Here is a 24,064-nt window from a genome sequence, read left to right as displayed (position 1 = left end):
ATTCTTTTACATTGTAATAGGGCATTCCCTATCATTTTGCATGGTTATTAGTAAATTATTTCTCGGGACATTGTGTAATTACAACTCAACTTTTTGTGCGAGATATTGTAATGAGATGTACATGTTATGCTTATTTTCTGTGCGATCTTTTTAAAATATAGAAATTATAAACAGAAGAATTTTGTCTCATTTCACGGTGTTCTGTAAATAACAGGTTCTAAAAGCGAGGGGATGCTCCGCTTAGCGGTGCATTAATTATGGTTAGGGGAGTTTTTAGATTAAAATGTTTTTTACTGATACATGAGGTATGAGAACACTTTTAATTACATTTCTTACTGATTACCTGACGTAGGACAACACTTTACCTTTCTTACTGATTATATGACGAATGACAACAATTACTTTTCTTACTAATACCTGTGGTATGACAACAATTTATCTTTCTTACTAATACTTGAGGTATGACAACACTTGGTATCTATAGACTACAATATGGTCAAAACACTACGGTACAGAAAAAAAAAACTAGCTGACTAGTTTCCGAACCAGGTTTAGGACACAGGACATGTTTGGTTATAAGTTACATATACTCGTATTTTTTTTTTACTTTGGCTACTTCTTATTTTTCATATTTTAAATCAGATTTTTATCTTTGCATATCATGCATTAACGTGTATTTTAGATTTTCATTTCTGATGCTTGAGTGGTTTAAAAAAATGATAGATTCTCTTCAATGCTGAACAAGTTATTTAATAAATAGAGGTACCCAGAGAATGTGGCTGCACACTGAAAGAATTCTATGTAGATATATTTACACAGTATTTAAGAATACAATGTCAAAGTAGGAAACCCATATAAAAGCCTTTCAATCGATCAGAAAACACCGAGTATATGTCATTAAGGTGTAGAGTCTCTATTGGAAAAGGACCAGTCACTGTCCAGACCTGTCAATGTTTACGTCATGTTTACCGGTCACGCTGTGGTCCTTGGTAGCCTCGTTTTAAGTTTAGGGATCACTGGATCTCCAACAGATCCAGGTAAGTATTTATAAATAGTGCGACAGTAATGTGATAAATAGTTGGACAGTTTTTACGGGATGGATTTGTCCTTCTAATTCTAATTCTGGGCCAACCCTGAGTTTTCCTCTTATTGTTGAACCCAGATTCATAAAACCTCCAATAAGCCAACACGCGTTATAGTTTTAGTACTTTTATATAGAATCAGCATGGAATAAACTTTAACATGAGTTTGGGAACTATCAGCACCGAAGGTCTGATTCCAACTGACTATAATTTTTAACAACAAAACATACATACTGAACAAAGATATGACAAAATAAAGGGATTAACAAGAAAGTATAAAGAAATCAAGTATCAAACAATTATTGAGCGACTGGTGACATTTTAGCGGCATGTATATAATAGAATTAAAGAAGATGAAAGATTAAGTGACAATAAATATAAACAGAAGTCAATTAGGATATTAACTGTCTATGTCAGACTGCCTCAGGTAGAATTAAAGTTGTGCGGAATTTATAGAATTTATCACATTTGCCGAAATATACGAAAAGTTTTTATAACAATTTACACATAGTCCGAAAAGTTAATTTACACAGTAATTTATAATTAGTCCGAAAAGTCGTATTTTACACCGTAACACAGTAATGCCAATAATAACGAGACATTATTGTCATAAATAGTGGGACAGTAATATCATAAACAGTGGGACAGTAATATCATACATAGTGTGATAGTACTATCATAAATAGTGGGACAGTAATATCATAAATAGTGTGACAGTAATATCATAAATAGTGTGACAGTAATATCATAAATAGTGAAACAGTAATATCATAAATAGTGGGACAGTAATATCATAAATAGTGAGACAGTAATATCATAAATAGTGGGACAGTAATATCATAAATAGTGTGACAGTAATATCATAAATAGTAAGACAGTAATATCATAAATAGTGAGACAGTAATATCAGAAATAGTGGGACAGTAATATCATAAATAGTGAGACAGTAATATCATAAATAGTGAAACAGTAATATCATAAATAGTGGGACAGTAATATCATAAATAGTGAGACAGTAATATCATAAATAGTGGGACAGTAATATCATAAATAGTGTGACAGTAATATCATAAATAGTGAGACAGTAATATCATAAATAGTGGGACAGTAAGATAATGAATAGTGGGACAGTAATATCATAAATTGTGGAACAGTAATATCATAAAGAGTGGGACAGTAATATCATAAATAGTGTGACAGTAATATCATAAATAGTGGGACAGTAATATCATAAATAATGAGACAGTAATATCATAAACAGTGGGACAGTAATATCATAAACAGTGAGACAGTAATATCATAAATAGTGAGACAGTAATATCATAAATACTGTGACAGTAATATCATAAATAGTGAGGCAGTAATATCATAAATTGTGGAACAGTAATATCATAAATAGTGAGACAGTAATATCATAAATAGTGAGACAGTAATATCATAAATAGTGGGAAAGTAATATCATAAATAGTGGGACAGTAATATCATAAATTGTGGGACCTTAATATCATAAATAGTGAGACAGTAATATAATAAATAGTGTGACAGTAATATCATAAATAGTGGGACAGTAATATCATAAATAGTGTGACAGTAATATCATAAATAGTGGGACAGTAATATAATAAATAGTGTGACAGTAATATAATAAATAGTGGGACAGTAATATCATAAATAGTGGGACAGTAATATAATAAATAGTGGGACCTTAATATCATAAATAGTGAGACAGTAATATAATAAATAGTGTGACAGTAATATAATAAATAGTGAGACAGTAATATCATAAATAGTGGGACAGTAATATAATAAATAGTGAAACAGTAATATCATAAATAGTGAGACAGTAATATCATAAATAGTGAGACAGTAATATCATAAACAGTAATATCATAAATAGTGGGACAGTAATATCATAAATAGTGTGACAGTAATATCATAAATAGTGGGACAGTAATATCATAAATAGTGGGACAGTAATATCATAAATAGTGGGACAGTAATATCATAAATAGTGAGACAGTAATATCACAAATAGTTGGACAGTAATATAATAAATACTGTGACAGTAATATCATAAACAGTGTGACAGTAATATCATAAATAATGGGTCAGTAATATCATATATAGTGTGACGTTAGTATCAATAATAGTCGGGATTTATTTCATCAAAAGTGGGGCAGTAATGTCATAAATAGTCAAACGATAATGTAGATAAGTTTAAAAAGGAATGAGGAAGTTTTTTTTGTTGAATTATATAATTATGTTATTGACACATACATCAAGACTTAGTTATAATCGCTTAACATGCTTTTCTTGCCCTGATTTTGCCCAGAGCTCTGACTGGTAGGTCCTTACGAACCATTGATTTAATGTGTTTGTTTATAGAAATCATTCAAACCACGACTGTCTTAAAGAAATATCTGACAGATACACTTAAATAAAACAAACACATGGATATCTTTACCATCAATGTGTTCGCTTTAATTTCGGGCGTGAATCTCGCTACCACTCGTAACCAGCACGTGACCGCATTAAAGAACACCATGTGCAAGAACAAGTGCTGAAATAAAAATTCTATTTATCATCCTAGATCTAAGGAATTCTTTTCTTTGTTCGTATGATGGTGTATTTATGTGATATAATTTGTTGAGACTTTAGAGCAAGCAATCTTATTCTCTTTAGTTTATATATTTACTGCTCAGAATATGTAATAACGTTTTACTCGCGTTCTTTTTGCTCCTTTTGTTTTTTAACCAACTTCTGTGTGTGTGTTGGGGGTGGGGGGGGGGGGGGTCATATTTATGCTTCAGTCTTTGTTTAGCAGCAGAGTACTCTTACAAACTGATATCTACCCATCAATCCAAATTTAATTAATATCTAATGTATATATACTTTATGTAGCAAAAATGTATTCATATTAAGCTAAATCCAAACAACATTTACGAGGGGTTGTCAAAAAGTTCGTGGACTAGCACCAAAAACGCTTGAGGAACATCAATGAATTTTGACACATTTAATTTGCATCATCTTTTCTCTCAATACAATAAGATATGAATCATAAGTTTTATTGTTTTAATAGATTGTTAATGTTTTTGTAAGCAATATGCTATGACCAGACGGCGCAAAATACGTATTTTGTACCCGAGTCTAAAGGATATGAGCATTCGTCCTCCAATAATCATGTTAATTAACTCATGTGGTATGACAAATGTTCTGTAAAAATTTGCAATTTTTACCTCATTCTTTAAGTTCTATGAATTTTTTTCGTGAATTTTATATGGAATACACAAAAAATAAAGGGGTTAAATATGACGCAAGACGGGGGAGGGATGTATTTTTTTCTACATTCTACAAAGTTTCATCGCTGGAAAATCTGGCATAGACCTAGGAGATGTTTAAATAGGCTACAGAGAAGAGTACCTGTTTTTAAATGCCGAAAATCTCCTGTGCGGTAGACATTGAACGCAAACAAGCAAATTATGCTGGCCTAATCAAGTGAGAATCTTTGCCATTATATAGATCCATTTACAATATTATGCATTGAAATCAGCTGACATTGTGAAGTTATATAAACAAGAAGGGTTTAAATCTGAACTCGAGGGAATTTTGTCAAGAAAGATTCATTGAGGCAGAGGGAGCGGACATTGAGAAACAATGACGTTTTCGGACGTCATGAAATTCAACGGCGACAGTGACATATAATGTCTTCTGTTTTAATGATAATTTGGCAAATAATCAACTCTTCACACTAAAATTTTCAACATTTCTAACATTTTTGCTGTTGTATGTTCGTTATAAATTTTGTAAGTATTTTTTGATAACCCCTCGTACCTGTGCATAGAGTAGAAATGTATCCATTGGCATATTGGTTAAACTCCAACTTTTAGAAATTTATGAAGTTTTGGTACATCTTGAATTCGTTCCAATTTTCATGGTACTTTAATCAAATGAAAATAAGTGTTAAAATGTTAAGTAAGTATCTAAAAGTATTTCCTATTTTAAATCCTAGTACTGCACATGTGGTAAGGTTTACGTGTAATGTTTTGTGTGATTGAAATGAAATTGACCAATCAAAGGCTCGGAAAGTTCACAACTGTGACGAAACAGAACTAGTAAGTGTAATGTAAACTTCAAAAGAAACCGCCATATATACATGTGTAATCATCGCTTTTCGCAAGTTGAATGGATGCCATATCTAAATCTTTGAAAAGAAATTATCTTAAGATATATACTAGTATTAAAAATTTAAATTGATAAGGACACTTGAATTGCTACCTAAACCAAATGGATACATGGATTGGAATATATTTCTGGAATCATTTTGGTTTTAAATTTGGCAAGAAATTTCTTTCTATAATGTTCAAATTTCTTCCTTTTTGCCATCACCCTTTTAAATCTATACAATTTTAGATCACTTTATTGGACATTATTGAGAAACTTTGAATAAAAAAATAAACTTTATGCGGCTAAATTTATTCAGTTTACTTATATCATAGATTGTCATTCTCATGATTTTTTTTTTTTTTAAAGAAAAAACTTGCAGCATCTGTCCTTAATGTCAGTAACCATTCTCTTGGAGAATACTAGCATTCACTAGAGTTATAAGTGGTATTACTACGTAAGTGATATCCGATTGTTAAATTCTTAAACGAAAGTGAACGTTCAAGGTTTGGAAGGTAATTTTTTTAACATCATTTTGGAGTATAATGTGTATTTCTTTATATCTTTGTATTTTGTGTTTGTTAATGTTTTTATTGCTTTGCTCTGCAGTTGTTGTTCTTTTGATTTGACCCCCCCCCCCCGTTTCTCCCAGTAAGGGGACGCGATGAAGAAGTATATAGCCCGTTTGTATTTGGACAGGTCTGGGTAGTGATGATGAAGTCAAGCTGATTGAGTACCTGTTTGTGGACAAAAACTACAACCCACTGATCCGACCGGTCAGGAACATCAATGAGTCAATTGAGGTTCAGTTCAACCTGGCATTGAGTCAGCTTATCAGCGTGGTAAGTCATAATCTAAGAAACAAGTCAATCGACCTATCGATTTGTTGTACATCATAATACTAGACACTTATCAGTCTGAGTCATATGTCATAAACTTAACCCGTCAACCCGTTTATTGATGTGTTGTACGTCATAATCTTAGATAGAAGTCAGTCTTATTATCGATACATAGTAAGTCTTAACTTTAGAAGCAAGTAAACCTACTTATTGATATGTGAAAAGTCATAAACTTAGACGCAAGGCAACATACTTATCACTCAATAAGTGGGATTCATTTGACTAAGTCGCCTGCTCATTAATGTATGGCCTTGATTAGGATTCAATTCATCCTACTTGTCAGTATGTGATAAATCATAATTTGAAACTGCTTATCAATATCTAGTAGGTCATAACCTCAGATCCTCAACCTGCTTATCAGTATCTAGTAGGTCATAACCTCAGACCCTCAACCTGCTTATCAATATCTAGTAGGTCATAACCTCAGACCCTCAACCTGCTTATCAATATCTAGTAGGTCATAACCTCAGATCCTCAACCTGCTTATCAGTATCTAGTAGGTCATAACCTCAGATCCTCAACCTGCTTTTCAATATCTAGTAGGTCATAACCTCAGAACCTCAACCTGCTTATCAGTATCTAGTAGGTCATAACCTCAGATCCTCAACCTGCTTATCAATATCTAGTAGGTCATAACCTCAGATCCTCAACCTGCTTATCAATATCTAGTAGGTCATAACCTCAGACCCTCAACCTGCTTATCAATATCTAGTAGATCATAACCTCAGACCCTCAACCTGCTTATCAATGTCTAGTAGGTCATAACCTCAGATCCTCAACCTGCTTATCAATATCTAGTAGGTCATAACCTCAGACCCCCAACCTGCTTATCAATATCTAGAAGGTCATAACCTCAGACCCTCAACCTGCTTATCAATATCTAGTAGATCATAACCTCAGACCCTCAACCTGCTTATCAATATCTAGTAGATCATAACCTCAGACCTTCAACCTGCTTATCAATATCTAGTAGGTCATAACCTCAGATCTTCAACCTGCTTATCAATATCTAGTAGGTCATAACCTCAGACCCTCAACCTGCTTATCAATATCTAGTAGATCATAACCTCAGACCCTCAACCTGCTTATCAATGTCTAGTAGATCATAACCTCAGATCCTCAACCTGCTTATCAATATCTAGTAGGTCATAACCTCAGATCCTCAACCTGCTTATCAATATCAAGTAGGTCATAACCTCAGATCCTCAACTTGCTTATCAGTATCTAGTAGGTCATAACCTCAGACACTCAACCTGCTTATCAGTATCTAGTAGGTCATAACCTCAGACACTCAACCTGCTTATCAATATCTAGTAGGTCATAACCTCAGACCCTAAACCTGCTTATCAATATCTAGTAGGTCATAACCTCAGACACTCAACCTGCTTATCAATATCTAGTAGGTCATAACCTCAGACACTCAACCTGCTTATCAATATCTAGTAGGTCATAACCTCAGACCCTAAACCTGCTTATCAATATCTAGTAGGTCATAACCTCAGACACTCAACCTGCTTATCAATATCTAGAAGGTCATAACCTCAGACACTCAACCTGCTTATCAATATCTAGGAGGTCATAAACTCAGACACTCAACCTGCTTATCAATATCTAGTAGGTCATAACCTCAGACACTCAACCTGCTTATCAATATCTAGTAGGTCATAACCTCAGACCCTAAACCTGCTTATCAATATCTAGTAGGTCATAACCTCAGACACTCAACCTGCTTATCAATATCTAGAAGGTCATAACCTCAGACACTCAACCTGCTTATCAATATCTAGGAGGTCATAAACTCAGACACTCAACCTGCTTATCAATATCTAGTAGGTCATAACCTCAGACACTCAACCTGCTTATCAATATCTAGTAGGTCATAACCTCAGACCCTAAACCTGCTTTTCAATATCTAGTTCGTTATAAACTAAGACACTCAACCTGCTTATCAGTATCTAGTAGGTCATAACCTCAGACCCTCAACCTGCTTATCAATATCTAGTAGGTCATAACCTCAGATCTTCAACCTGCTTATCAATATCTAGTAGGTCATAACCTCAGACCCTCAACCTGCTTATCAATATCTAGTAGGTCATAACCTCAGACCCTCAACCTGCTTATCAATGTCTAGTAGATCATAACCTCAGATCCTCAACCTGCTTATCAATATCTAGTAGGTCATAACCTCAGATCCTCAACCTGCTTATCAATATCAAGTAGGTCATAACCTCAGATCCTCAACCTGCTTATCAGTATCTAGTAGGTCATAACCTCAGACACTCAACCTGCTTATCAGTATCTAGTAGGTCATAACCTCAGACATTCAACCTGCTTATCAATATCTAGTAGGTCATAACCTCAGACCCTAAACCTGCTTATCAATATCTAGTAGGTCATAACCTCAGACACTCAACCTGCTTATCAATATCTAGTAGGTCATAACCTCAGACCCTAAACCTGCTTATCAATATCTAGTAGGTCATAATCTCAGACACTCAACCTGCTTATCAATATCTAGAAGGTCATAACCTCAGACACTCAACCTGCTTATCAATATCTAGGAAGTCATAAACTCAGACACTCAACCTGCTTATCAATATCTAGTAGGTCCTAACCTCAGACACTCAACCTGCTTATCAATATCTAGTAGGTCACAACCTCAGACCCTAAACCTGCTTATCAATATCTAGTTCGTCATAAACTAAGACACTCAACCTGCTTATCAGTATCTAGTAGGTCATAACCTCAGACACTCAACCTGCTTATCAATATCTAGTAGGTCATAAACTCAGACACTCAACCTGCTTATCAATATCTAGAAGGTCCTAACCTCAGACACTCAACCTGCATATCAATATCTAGTAGGTCATAAACTCAGACACTCAACCTGCTTATCAATATCTAGAAGGTCCTAACCTCAGACACTCAACCTGCTTATCAATATCTAGTAGGTCATAACCTCAGACCCTAAACCTGCTTATCAATATCTAGTTCGTCATAAACTCAGACACTCAACCTGCTTATCAGTATCTAGTAGGTCATAACCTCAGACACTCAACCTGCTTATCAATATCTAGAAGGTCATAACCTCAGACCCTAAACCTGCTTATCAATATCTAGTTCGTCATAAACTCAGACACTCAACCTGCTTATCAATATCTAGTAGGTCATAACCTCAGACACTCAACCTGCTTATCAATATCTAGTAGGTCATAACCTCAGACCCTAAACCTGCTTATCAATATCTAGTAGGTCATAACCTCAGACCCCCAACCTGCTTATCAATATCTAGTAGGTCATAACCTCAGACCCTCAACCTGCTTATCAATATCTAGTAGGTCATAACCTCAGACCCTCAACCTGCTTATCAATATCTAGAAGGTCATAACATCAGACAGCTTATCAAAATGAGGTAAGACAGAACATTAAACTCAAAACAACATGCTTAACAGTATGTGGTAAGGTAGAACCTCAGAGATGTCAACCTTGAATTCAATATGTGGTAAGTCATAATCTTAAACATGTCGACCTCCTTATCAATATACAGTAAGTCATAACCTTAAACATGTCGTCCTCCTTAACAATATGTGGTAAGTCAGAACCTTAAACTCAAAACAACCTGCTTGTCAATATGTGGTAAGGTAGAACCTCAGAGATGTCAACCTGCTTACCAATATGTAAGACAAAGTCGTGTAAGTTTTTTTACGATGGCCGATATCAGCTATGTCATTCTACAGTTAAGTGTAGAATGCCAGTGCTATTTACAGTTTGCTTTGTCAGGTTACTCATTGCTGGAGTAAAGTGTACAATGTGTACACCAAGACTGCAACATTGTCACGACATTCACATTGCTCGAAAGATGTGAATTGTATACATGTGTTATTAATTGACGGTTTACTCTTATCTGCAATTAAAATTTTTCAAAAACAAATATAAATCCCTTCATCTGGAAACAGCAGTAGGGACATATAGTATGGTCAAGGAGGCAATAAAGTTTTAACATGAAAGGGAAAGCCTTTGGTAGGATATAAAAGATATATAATGCCAAACCTATAATGTTTAGAATATTTGTTTGCTACTGTCCCCATTCTTTTCCAAAAAGATTCAATAAAAATGTGTTGAAATTAAATCAGATTTGTATGGTTGATATTTGTATACATGTATTTTACCTTAACAAATTTCATAATTGTATGATATGACAAAGAAACAAATGTTTACTTTATTTATAAGTGCATACTGAATTATTGAATTTTTCAGACAACCTGTTTATTATCAATATGTTACTGCACTATTACGAAGCAAATAATTGACAAACGTTGAAACATTTCATTAAAAAATTGAGATTTATATATTTCTGAGAGATAATCATTTTCAGAAATAACAACAAATGCGAATTCTGGATTTTTTGTGAACGGGGATGTTACCAAGTCATTAAGAAATTAAAGTCAATATTTCATTTCAAAGAAGAATGGGGACAGTTGCAAACAAATATTCTAAACATTAAAGGTTTGGCATTATATATCTTAAATATCCTACCAAAGGCTTTCTCTTTCATGTTAAAACTTTATTGCCTCCTTGACCATACTTTATGTCCCTACTGCTGAAAATTTTAATTGCAGATAAGAGTAAACCGTCAATTAATAACATGTATACAATTCACATCGTCCGAGCAATGTGAGTGCAGTGACAGAGCTGAAATCTTGGTGTACACATTGTACACTTTACTCCAGTAACCTGACAAAGCAAACTGTACATAGCACTGACATTCTACACTTAATTTAACTGTAGAATGACATGGCTGATATCGGCCATTGTATTTTTGCGTGTAGAAGGTCATAAACACAATCTTAACCTCACTCATAGTAAATACGCCAACTTGTTTTGATTTAGTAGCCATATACTTAACCTCACTCATAGTAAACAGGCAAACTTGTTTTGATTTAGTAGCCATATACTCAACTACACTCAAAGTAAACAGGCAAACTTGTTTTGATTTAGTAGCCATATACTCAACTACACTCATAGTAAACAGGCAAACTTGTTTTGATTTAGTAGCCATATACTCAACTACACTCATAGTAAACAGGCAAACTTGTTTTGATTTAGTAGTCATATACTCAACTACACTCAAAGTAAACAGGCAAACTTGTTTTGATTTAGTAGCCATATACTCAACCTCACTCATAGTAAACAGCAAACTTGTTTTGATTTAGCAGCAACATACTCAATCCGACTCATTGTAATTAGGCAAACTTGTGTTGATTTAGTAACCTCATACTTAACCAGCCTTTTAGTACAATAAGGTTCCTCGGCCCTAATTTTAATTCAAGCAACCGCGTTTATATTTCTAACGTACCAAGGACTGTATTTCTTCACTGTAAAGGGATATCTTATTAATTTTATATGAAATCGTCTAAAAGAAATTCTGAATTGAAATGCACTGTGTGTCAAAACTTATATTTAGAATTTTTTTTACCCCTATTTGATGAAGAAAGTTATTAATTTTACAATTCAATATTTTTTTAGGATGAAAAGAATCAAATTATGAAAACAAATGTCTGGCTACAGATGGTAAGTAACTCTCTATTAACTCTCTATTAATATTTTACAATCTCCTGTGTTGGAACATTTCACGGTGGTTTTAATTTCGGGATACTGAACTTCTTATTAACCCTAACCATGTCGACAATATTTAAGATATCTTAATGTTCGCAGACAAGCCTTTGATCGTGAAAATAGTGAAAATTAAACCTCCCACAATGTATTCTACTTCTACAGTATATAGTAAAGATGTGTTTCTTCAAATCAAGGCAGTAGGAGGAATCGGCAACGGGGAGGGGAGGGCAAATTTTTATAATTATAAATGCATGACGGGTATTTTCTGTGGCTTGCCTGCAAGGTTTCAAATAAATTTCTGAGTTTCTAATTTCTGTGATTGCATTAATACCGCTCTAATCATTAATGGGATATGACTACCGGATAATGAGGATTTGGAAGATTACTGCTACGTTTGATTGATTGATTGATTGTTTGTTGTTTTACGTCCTATTCGAGAATTTTTCACTCATATAGAGACGTCAACATATACCGGTGAAGGGCTTCAAATTTTGACCTTTACTCGGCACTGAGGGCCATTGAGCAGTGAGGGATCTTTATCGTGCCAACGCCTGCCCTGACACGGGGCCTCGGTTTTTAAGGTCTCATCCGAAGGACCTGCAACTTTCACTTCAAAGTGCCGAGCGCATGGCGAAGGAACAGTTGCTACCCATTTTTTATCGACTTAGGTCTGTCGCGGCCGAGATTCGAACTCACGACCTCCCGATCACGGAGCGAGCGCTCTACCGACTGAGCTAAGTGAACGGTCTGCTACGTTTGATGTACTTGACGATTCAATGAATGTTGACATTGTTTACAGTGAACTAGGAGTGAAACTAAGCTCTACTATCTTTATAGTTGTGAATGGTTTTACATATATTATACATCAGTAGATATAACTTTTTTTATAATGGAAAAGTAAGCTATCATAACATAGAATTAGGCGAAAAACTACCCTGCCGTGCAACATTTACGAATTTGAGGGAAGCTCACTCCTCCTTGGCACCTGATCCCACCTCTGTTTTTGGAGATCCGTGTTTGCTCTGCTCCCAATTTGTATTGTTTTAATGGACTTTGGGTTTAAATACTATTCATTATCTTCATATTTCATTACAGACTATTTTAAGAATATTCAGCAATTGTGAGTTTTGCGGATTTGTCCTTTCCTCAAAAATGTGACAAAAATTTCTCTCAAAAATGGAAACCGCAGAAAATGACCGTTGTACAGTAGTCACATGATGGAGAAAACTTTAAAAACCTCAAGAACAGAAAATCCACAGTCATATCAATTATCTTCCCTCTCCTTATTTGTAGAATTAGGTTTGTTCCAATTATGGTCTCATAGGCTAAGGTGGAGCCACAGTAGGAAATCAAACTTAATATGGAATACATATATCTATTTAATATCATTTTTTCAAGAAAGAAAGGGTCATAATTAGTCATATTGATACACTGTATTTAAGCATTCCCTGGTTGTGCAAATTCAAGTTTGTTCAAATCATAATCCCTGAGGCTAGGATGTGCAACAGCTGGGGATAAAAGTTCAACATATGAATATTTATAAGGGGTCGGTGGTGTCTTTGAATTATTCAAATAAAATTCCTTGTGATAGCACTGGGGCACAGTAAAGAATTAAATATCTACATGAAATGTAAAAAAGTATACATATATTTAAAATCATCTTTTCTGTACAATAGGACCACAAGTAATTGTGTTATTACTATGCAAGCATCCTGAATGTAATTTGTTCAAATCATGGACAAGGAAGCTAGCATGGGGCTGAAACAGGGATTCAAAGTTTTACATGAAAATGGATAGGATTTTATTTTTCTTAAATTCTTCTATAAGAGTAACAAGGATACACTAAATCATATCGATCGTGTGTTAAAGGTAGGGGAAAAAGGGGGGGGGGTCTAAAATGTATATATATAAGAACTCATCTCCAGAACAACAAAAGCATGTTGGTCAAATTGATGTTCAGCTTATTTTAATTGTGTGGATTCAAGTTTAGATAAGTCAAAGTCTCAGGAATCAGACTGACAGGAACAAAATCTTAAAGTTTAGATAAGTCAAAGTCTCAGGAATTAGACTGACAGGAACAAAATCTTTAAGTTTAGATAAGTCAAAGTCTCAGGAATTAGATTGTCAGGAACAAAATCTTTAAGTTTAGATAAGTCAAAGTCTCAGGAATTAGATTGTCAGGAACAAAATCTTTAAAGTTCTTCAGGGCTAAGGTGACTCAGGTGAGCACTGTGGTCCACAGTCCTCTTTTTCTTCAGTTTGTTTTGCTTGCTTGGTTTGTTTCGTTTTGTGTGTGTGTGTGCGTGTTTAAGCTTCGTCTGTCAGTAAGAGCAGGGTAAGCCATATATGTGATGAGTATATCCAACAATCCTTTAGCTTACCTAGGAACATTCTATTTACTTTCATGTTCCTTATTTACAGTACTGGTACGACTATCAGCTCACGTGGAACCCAGACAAATATGGCGGAATTAAGACGATTCGAATTAATCACTCTAAGGCTTGGAGACCGGACATCGTCTTGTTCAATAAGTGAGTGTTATTGCTGTCCTTGTTTAATTTCCTGTTTGAATAGATATTGTGGAACTTCTGACTTTTAAACCTCTATCTCTTTAAAAAGTACCTTATTAAAGCAACTACAGCTCTACATATTCAATTACAATGTATAATTTCTGTATCTAGCTGTACCTGTTCAATTTTTTTTTTTCTTCGATTCTTTGTGTTTTTGTAAACACCTCATTATATGTGTATTTTTTATGTGTCGCTCATCTAAGAAACATCTTTTTTGTGCCGGACAAAGGGAATAAAAATCCCATAAACACACAAACGAAAATAAAAAAAAAAGCCGCGGTAATGTTGAAGTATCATGTGCAGCGCGTTTTTTATTTTACTAGCGCTGACGGGAAGTACCAGGTGAGCTACGAGTCTAATGTGGTGATGAATTATGATGGTTTGATCTATTGGATTCCACCTGCCATTTACCGGTCCTCATGTGATATCGACGTCAAGTACTTCCCGTTTGATCAACAGGAATGCGAAATGAAGTTCGGGTCTTGGACGTTTCTGAAAAACCAACTCTTCTTCACATATTACTTGAACAGAAGGACTCTGGATTTTTCTGACTATTTGCGCAGTGGGACATGGGATATCATCGACAGTCCGGCCTGGATTCAGGAGCAAAAAGATCCAGTATCTGGTGAAATCCGAGATTTGTACATTGTTAAATTTGTTGTCAGAAGAAAGACCTTGTTCTATATTGTAAACCTAATTGTACCCTGTGTGTTGATTTCCTTTTCAAGCGTCTGTACGTTCGCGTTACCTAGTGACGGTGGAGAAAAGATCACAATGTGTATATCCATTCTTCTCGCTCTGGTTGTGTTTCTTCTACTGATTTCCAAGATTTTGCCTCCTGCTTTGACAATTCCTCTGATCGCTAAGTACCTTCTCTTCAACTTTATTATGACCATCATAGCCATCTGTTGTACCGTGTTTGTGTTGAATAAGAACCACAGGACTCCTCGGACTCACTCCATGCCCGGATGGATTCGAGTGGTCTTTCTTTACTACCTCCCGAAATTCCTTTTCATGAAGAGACCAGGACACGAAACCCGATGGAAAGGGCGACAACTGAAAGACATAGTGAAAGAGTCAAGAACAGGCACCCCTGATGCTGCTTTGTATAGGATGCCTGAAATTGAGAGAAATCATCCAGATATTAATGATACACACTTTGCGGAAGCAGACAGCCATATCATTCCAGGGAACAACGAGACAATGTCATCTATTGAAGTGTTCAGTGAGGATTTCAAGAGAGCCTCAGATGCGTTAAAGTTTATCCGACAGCACACATTGAAGCACGACCACTATGACACTGTAAGTAAAGGGTTATCCAACACAAAAGATCATTTATTTTTAATCCATTAGGTTACTAGTAAACTGAGATTTTATAATAGTTATGAAATTTTAAGATAGTCTAAATGGGCAAAACAAAACTGTACGAAACTGTATGAAGTCCTTGGGTTTGTTTATCTATTCCTTTTTGGTTTGTAGATCATTGATGACTGGAAGTATGTAGCCAGTGTCATTGATCGTCTGCTTCTGGTCATCTTCCTCCTGGTGACTGTCGGGGGCACCATGGGCATTTTCCTCCAAGCCCCGAACATTTTCTCCGTCGTCGATCAGGATGCCATCATCGACAAACTCATGTCTTCCCTTAATTGACTTCCTGTCGATGAACAAATCGAACACTCCAACAGTTGACAATATGCGCCCTATTTATATTTTTATGACAGAGAAGTTGCAAAAGCACTACTGATTTTTCATTTATTTTTAGAATAACCGTTTTTCTATGCATTAGCGGGTATTTTTGTAGATGTCTATTGTATTTTTTATTAGTCTTACACTTTTGATGATGATGACATTTGGTTTATGCACACTGTGAATATGTCTTCCAGTAAAATGTTGATGATACCTGTATAAAGCCCTGAATATTTTTTTTTCGATTTTTCTTAAGAATATATGTATATATAGACACTCGTATTCATATAGCTGCTACGAGTAGAATATTGTGACGTCTTCCTAGCAATGAAATGCCTGTTTTTCAGAAGTTCTTCATATATTAAAAGTGGTGCGTTTTAGCCACATCCTAGAAACATATTTTCTTATTATTATCAGGTATCCATCTGTGAATTTCCATTTTATTTTTCTTTTAATTTTACTTTGTCTGTATTGAAATAATAATCATCGTATCCCTTGGTATATGTGATTGTTTATGGAATAAATATTTTTAAAAATTGTCAGATCTTGCTTTATTTACATTTTATCTCTATTATAATAATAGCTTTCATTGCTCTTGATATAATATTTTTGTACCTTTGATCTTTTAGCGCTGATGGTAAATATGAGGTTACTTATGAATCAAATGTAGTGTTAATGCAGCCGGAGGGTTCCGAAGGATCTGCGAACATCTATCAAGTCCCCCCAGCTATATATAAAAGTTCCTGTGACATCAACGTGGAGTATTTCCCTTTTGATGAGCAGGAATGTGAAATGAAATTCGGTTCTTGGACGTTTGAGGCGGACCAGCTAAACTTTACTTATTATAAGTTCTACGGACTAGACATGACAGATTATTTAAAGAGTGGAACATGGGATATTGTAGACTGTCCAGCAAGAATAGTAATCTGTACCGACCCTGAAACAAAGAGGCGGATCAGCATGTATATCGCTAAATTTATCATCCGTAGGAAAACCCTGTTCTACACGGTGAACTTGATTATCCCCTGTATGCTAATTTCTTTCGTTAGTATATGTGTGTTTATGTTGCCAGCAGATGCTGGTGAGAAAATAACACTGATTATTTCTATTTTGTTGGCTCTGGTGGTGTTTCTGCTCCTGATTTCTAAACTATTACCGCCATCAAAGACCATCCCACTGATAGCTAAGTATCTGTTGTTTACTTTTATCATGAATATTATTGCTATTGGTTCCACAGTTTTCATCATAAACCGGAACTACCGAACTCCTCGAACACACCGAATGCCAGAGTGGGTTCGAATAGTCTTCTTAAAATACTTACCCAAATTTCTTTTTATGACGCGCCCCAATCATGACAGACGATGGAAAAGTCCCTTAAGGGTGCATTCTGTGGAGTGTCTGGAAAATGATGTGAAAAGACACGTTGATCACGAAATGTGCAACAAGCATTCAAGGAACTGTCAACTGCACAACATTTCAGAAGCAACAGAAATAGAGTACACTCCAATGAGTCCCGAGTTAATAGAAGCCACGGAAGCCATTGGATTTATCACGGAGCACCTGAAGTGGGAGGACAGATATGGCTCGGTGTGTTTTTAATATTTCTTCTGTCTGAGTACAATCCGTGTTACAAGTTAGTTTTAATGATTAATATATATTCATACTAATGTCGAGGTATTGCTATGAAGGGTTAAAATCCACAGTGCTGCAGCATACAGAATTTGTATAATGTTACTGTGTGTACCGTAGCAGTACATTTTTTTAGGTCTTTTTCTATAATTATATTTTATTTACAGGTCACAGATGACTGGAAATACATGGCCAGTGTCGTTGATCGAATGCTTCTCTACATTTTTCTCATTGTTACTGTATGTGGGACAGTAGGGATATTGATGCAAGCACCATATATTTTAGAAAATATTGATCAAGACGAATTATTGAGCAAGATTATGGATAAATACAAAGTGAACAAGGCAGGCAATGTCGCTCCAGACCTGATATATCAAAATGCGCCCTGCTGATACAGGCTTAAAATAATGCAGCCTTTGTTCCAAATCAATATTTTAAAATAATTTAATAAAAGATTTATTTGAGCTTTGTTCCTGTTTTTCTTCAGTGTTTTGCCCTGTTCTGAATGTCTATTGTTTGTAGGATTTATGGGATCAATCGCCACATTTTCAATTCAAAATCTGATATTCCATTCTTAGAGGAAACAGATAGATGTCATTTCAAACGGTTAAGTCAACAGAGGAAAACATTCTTTTAAGTTTTCATTTTTTCACAATAGTGGCATGTTCTGTAACGGCTAAAGAGTATTGTAAAATCGTGTGGCTGATGGTGGCATGTTCTGTTACTACTATGCCTAGTAGCTGGTGGTAGCTTTTTTCTATTACTGGTATAGAATATACTGTCGAACCGTGTTTCTGGTGTTGGTATACTGCATGTTCTGATGTGTTGTTGCATGACGCTTCTAATATTTTATCTGTCTTTTGCAGAGATAATAACGTTTTAATTTTCCTAGGTGCATCGTGGTGGCTTTATCAATACAAAAAAAATGTAGTGCCATTCATTATCAATTGTTCATGACGTAGTCACTTACTCTATAGAAACGCAATCACTCGTTATGTTAGTGACATGATCACTTGTTATGTTAGTGATATAATCACTTGTTATGTTTTTCTTTTATTTCACCTCAGTGCGGATGGGAAGTACGAAGTGTCATACGAATCAAACATCCTTCTCTCCTACGATAGTCTGGTTTACTGGATTCCGCCGGCCATTTACAAAAGCTCCTGCACAATTGATGTCCAGTTCTTTCCTTTTGACCAACAAATTTGTGAGATGAAGTTCGGTTCCTGGACTTTCACGGACAAACAGCTTAACTTTACCTTTTACAATAATATGAACAGTTTGGATTTCACGGATTATCTTAAGAGTGGCTCTTGGGATATTATTGCTGGTCCTGGACGGATAACTACAGAAATAGATCCGGGTTCAAATCTGAACAAAGCAATGGTGATATTTGAATTTCACCTCCGCAGGAAAACTCTATTCTATACAGTTAACCTAATTATTCCATGTATATTAATATCGTTCGTCAGTGTCTGTGTGTTTTTGCTTCCAGCTGACGCATGTGAGAAAATAACGCTTTGCATTTCTATTTTGCTGGCGTTGGTTGTGTTTTTGTTGCTTATTTCCAAAATTTTACCGCCATCCCTGCAGATCCCTCTGATTGCGCATTACTTACTGTTTACTTTCATCATGAACATTCTTGCAATTTGCCTAACAGTGTTTGTGATCAACAAGAATTTCAGGACTCCCAGAACACACCAAATGCCCAACTGGATTCGAGTGGTTTTTCTGAATTACCTGCCCCGCTTGCTGCTGATGACGCGGCCCAATCACATGCAGAGGTGGCAGAAACCTCTAAAGGAGGAGCAACATGAAGGGATTGTAATTAATCAAAACAACGTAATGAAATCAAACAACTTTTCCGCGTACCCACCTAACTACCAGGAATTGACCGAGATGCACCGCCCAGAATGCCGTCGTCATAACAACAGAAACATTCCAGAAGGCTCCCCTCTTTTAGGTTTAACACGTCAAACTGTCAATCATCTGGTCGACAATGCGTCACAAAATAAACCTTTTAAGATGACCCCTGAACTAAGGGAAGCAACCGAAGCTCTGAAATTCATTACCGAACACTTAAAGGCCGAGGACGAGTATGATACGGTAAGTCTGGTCGTCTTCTTGAATAGTAATGGGAAGTTAAAAGTACTCTTGGCAATGATTAAAACATACACGGATAAGACAAAAAGTCACACAATTATCCATGCAGATTTTAATTTAATTCTAATTTTAACATTTAGCTATTTGTTTTTAGAAGTAAAATAATATATATTCTAGGTGTTGGATGACTGGAAGTTCGTGGCCAGTGTGTTGGACCGTCTTCTTCTCATTGTATTTTTGACTGTTACCATATTTGGAAGTATTGGTATCCTGATGCAGGCACCATATATACTGCAATATGTAGACCAAGATGAAATTATCAGGAAACTAATGGGGAAGTATATGAAGTGACCTGTCCTGAGATGACTTTGTGTTGTTTGAACATGTGGTGATGGGGCGGCAATAGCTGTCAAAAGTTTGTTTAATTGTGTCCATTGATTATTTATAGACATATCAGATGGGTTTTTTCTGTGTATTATATATTTACTTGACGTTTTTTATGTCATGTGATTTTGATGTTTTAATTTGTTACACACTTTTGTAATTTTTATATTTAATGTTGCTTTTCTCGGTTTTTAGTTAGGAAAAAGCTATCAATAAATAATCCATTTTTACTTACGCACATGCATATCGGGTATCTTAGTGCTAGTAATGTTTATTATTCTAGAAACTCTTGCTAAACCATTATATTTGCACTCAAGGCTGCATAAATATACACGTATCTTGATATAATGCAGTTTTGCTTCTCAGAATTTGGAAAATAATTTCTTCCTTATGAGGAAATGCAAATTTTAATCATTTATGATCAATATTTATGCAGCTCTGAGGGCTCTATGGGTAATGGATGCTGCTTGAGAACCTCTGTGGTACTGCTGCATGCTAAATCACTGCTTATTGTTTAAGGTAGATGGATACTAATGAAAACAAAAAAAAATGTGTGCAATATTGAAAGACAAAAAAAAATAGTTAAAGTAACACAATATCTTTACAATACCGCAAGTTGAAAGGAACAACAGCCTTTGTCACAACAACTATCTATATCTTTTTAATTTTCAAGTAAAATGTTAAACAATTAAACTCCAGATTCATTAATATAAGCACATCAAATAGGACAACAAAGTACAAAATAAATTATAGTACGGTTTACTCAGTAAATAGTGCAACAAAAGCATACAGACTGAATCCTAGCTATTCTTAAGGTAATACCGGTATATCACACAGATATTTAAAACTTATAAAATATAAAAACACAAACCGTTGTCCGTAAACAGATACTAAAAAAGAAACACCAAACACATTGCAATATGTTTTCGTCCGTTGTCGTTTAAGGTGTGTTTCCCTCGGTCATAACCTTTTAAGCATTTCCAGCATTTCTTAGTTGGCTAAACTAATTTTTGTACATATTATCTATGGGTAAAGGGGGGGGGGGGGAATGTGAATTTCATGGACTCTATCTCCCAAAGGGGTGTGCCCAAAACCACCAATATTTAGGAAATCTTCAAAAATTCTGAAGGTCTTTACTCCTAGAAATCAAGCATTCAAACTGTTGATGAAATGTGAAGCTAACGAAGAGTGATCAGCCTCAAATGTCTATCTAAATAATACAAATTATGAGCGGAGCCAACACGGACCTCTGAGAGCAGAGGTGGGATCAGGTGCCAGGGAAGAGTAAGCATCCCCTGTCTACCGGACAGACCCGCCGTGTGCTTATTGTCATGATCGGGAAATAACGGAAAAATACGTAGACAATTCAGTGTGAAAAGAATGGCCATAATAATATCCAATGCGCAATATTAACCGACTTCTTTTTATATTCCTATGAAGCAGAATTTATTCAAAAACTTCTACATGATAAGAAGAAAACATTTGCAGTCGCCTTCAACTCGACATTCAGATATGTTGACGACGTTTTGTCAATTAACAATAGTTACTTCCATGTCGACTCGATATATCCAAATGAACTTGAAATAAAAGACACCACAGAGTCTGCCACATCTGTTTCATATTTGGATGTTTTACTGACTATAGACGATAAGGGCCAACTAACAACTAAACTGTATGACAAACGAGATGACTTCAGATTTTCAATCGTCAACTTCCTTATTTATGTAGTAATATTCCGCTATCAACTGCATATGGTGTTTACGTCTCCCAACGTACTCGAGAGCATGCCCTGAGTACGGTAAGTTTCTAAACCGAGACAGGCTATTGACAGATAAGTTGATTTTAAAGGGATTTCAACAACCTCGTTTAAAGTCAGCATTTTGTAAATTCTGTGGTCGTTATACTCGTAATGACTTGTTAACAATTATAACCTATCGTTGGGTGGTATTTTCGCTGGCGTGTTTCATACCAATTGTCAGGCCTTTGTTTTTATACTAAATTTAACTACGGATGTTCGCCTACCTGATCAATACATAGGGCTCACGGCGGGTGTGACCTGTCAACAGGGGATGCTTTTTCCTCCTAGTCACCTGATCCCACCTCTGGAATTGCTGAGGCTAAAGGTCCCTTAAACCAACAGCTATGACAGAAAGAGGACTCTGTTCTAACTTAGCGAATTGCTTGTGTGAATGAAACAATTGAACAATGAGTTAGGAGCAGATCTCTGTACAAGTATACCAGTGAGCCCAGAAGAATACTGACTCCTCGACTTTTTTTCCCTAGATAGATGTCAAAATCTTGGAGCAATTTTAATTCATAAACGAATAGATTATACAGATACACTTCATAAGAAAGTAATGAAAATGAAAACAATTACAAAGAATTCTTTCGCTCATATATAGAAACATATCTTAAAAATAAATCTATTGAAACTTTTCTCTTTTTTACACTAAACACTTTATAGGGTACTAAAGTCAGACCGGAACATGCTTGGCAAATAAATGTACGTATACGCTAACTTCTGTTGGACAAAAGTTAATTTATAATTAATGTAAGTAATATACTCGTAGAACTAAAGGAGTAAATTAGATGTCAGGTCATCTAACACTCAAACAAATTTTTGTGTGTGACAGGTATTACAGCTATATATGAGGCGTTCGCTTCGAGGTGAGTCTGTGAGATTTAGATGACTCTGTGAGATTGAGAATTAACTTTATCAGCTGATTATCAGATTAAGCATCTAGTAATAATAATACAACATGGTCCGTGAGATGCATAATGATTTCTAGTACATGTACAGATAAAGCCTCGCAACCGTAAGACGTATCAGAGGGGGGAATCAAAAACAATGAAAACAAACAAACGAAAGCTGGTTTTGCAGGAATTTGATATCGGGGAAAAACAGGTGTCCAGCAAGAAAGCTTAACCCGGAGGTATTTTGCAAATCTGAAATTTCGTACGAGTTAAACATGATATTCTTTATAAAAATTAATGCTCTCAATTGGATTGATTTTGATGTTTAGCTGTAAAATAACTCAATACTGAGCGCTTTATGATCTTCTTATTTTGCACTGTCAGAATCTTACTGTAAATATTTCAAAATTATGTAGGCTGAAAATTGAATATTTTCTTTAGAATTTACAAGATGGGAAAGAGCGTTTACTTTAAGATACAGTTTCCACTTTCAAAATGACCGTAACAAGATCGAAACCCCCCCCCCCCCTTCTTTCAGGTTTTTTTCTTGAATTGATTTTTTAAAATATGCATATTTTTTCCTATGTTTCGTATTGAGTGAAATTCGTGAAAAACGGAGAGCTCCTTATTTAAAGGCTTGCCATTTCACTTGTAAGTATTATCCATGCGAACGCAGTTTTGAAATCCAGATATTAGACTATATAAGACACAATCCAAAGCCAAGTAAATTCTTCTTAACCGATATGTCATAGTTGAGGTATCTTTAGCCAGAACTTTTCTATGTAGACAGCAGGTTTAATCTGTCTTTAACTGTTTTTTGTTCAAGGTAATACTGATTGACTCCTTACTCGGAAGTTAGTAAAAAATTTGATTGATTAAATTTATAAGCATCAGATAGTTTAAATATATATATATATATATACGAGACGAGATAAAGAAGCCTATTATGGAGTATTATGAAGCCTCCAAAGAACCAACTTTTTTCTTTGACTGAATGGGAGACCATGTAGCACCCAATTATAGACGTCACTTGTACGGCGCGTTCCCTGGGTGCCTCGTGTAACAATAGAAGCCAATCGACCTTTTCTTCGCCTGATTGCATTGTCCAAACAAATTTGTTATCATTCCTCCAGGAATTGGGCGCGGAACTGACGATCTGATCACGAAGACATGTTTTGACAGAATCTCATACTCGTGCCATTCAGCATATGTCTGCATAAAAGACTGGCATTAACGTGTT

At 35.4% G+C, this 24,064-nt stretch overlaps 1 protein-coding gene across 4 annotated transcripts in view; it reads left to right on the top strand.

Annotated features, from left to right (window-relative positions):
- Positions 1 to 20,260, top strand: part of LOC133181556 (acetylcholine receptor subunit beta-like 1) — a 33,771-nt gene extending 13,511 nt beyond the window's left edge. The window contains exons 2-6 of one of the 4 annotated variants that reach the window (XM_061316042.1): positions 5,943 to 6,085; positions 11,669 to 11,713; positions 14,180 to 14,289; positions 18,711 to 19,749; positions 19,924 to 20,260. In XM_061316042.1, coding sequence (XP_061172026.1) covers positions 5,943 to 6,085; positions 11,669 to 11,713; positions 14,180 to 14,289; positions 18,711 to 19,749; positions 19,924 to 20,097 — 1,511 coding nt within the window. In that variant the 3' untranslated portion in view covers positions 20,098 to 20,260. Of the gene's footprint in view, positions 1 to 5,942; positions 6,086 to 11,668; positions 11,714 to 14,179; positions 14,290 to 14,651; positions 15,631 to 15,807; positions 16,557 to 16,643; positions 17,602 to 17,810; positions 18,112 to 18,710; positions 19,750 to 19,923 lie in introns of those variants that run through there. The other 3 variants (XM_061316040.1, XM_061316041.1, XM_061316043.1) reach the window with 3 other exon arrangements.
- The last annotated feature ends 3,804 nt before the right edge of the window (positions 20,261 to 24,064 follow it).

Source organism: Saccostrea echinata, unplaced genomic scaffold (assembly GCF_033153115.1).
Source record: "Saccostrea echinata isolate AGI-Se365-2 ecotype Australia unplaced genomic scaffold, CSIRO_AGI_Sech_v1 ptg000009l, whole genome shotgun sequence".
NCBI lineage: Eukaryota > Metazoa > Mollusca > Bivalvia > Ostreida > Ostreidae > Saccostrea > Saccostrea echinata.
Note: the sequence above shows the minus strand (reverse complement) of the source record. Positions and strands in the feature narration are given on the sequence as shown.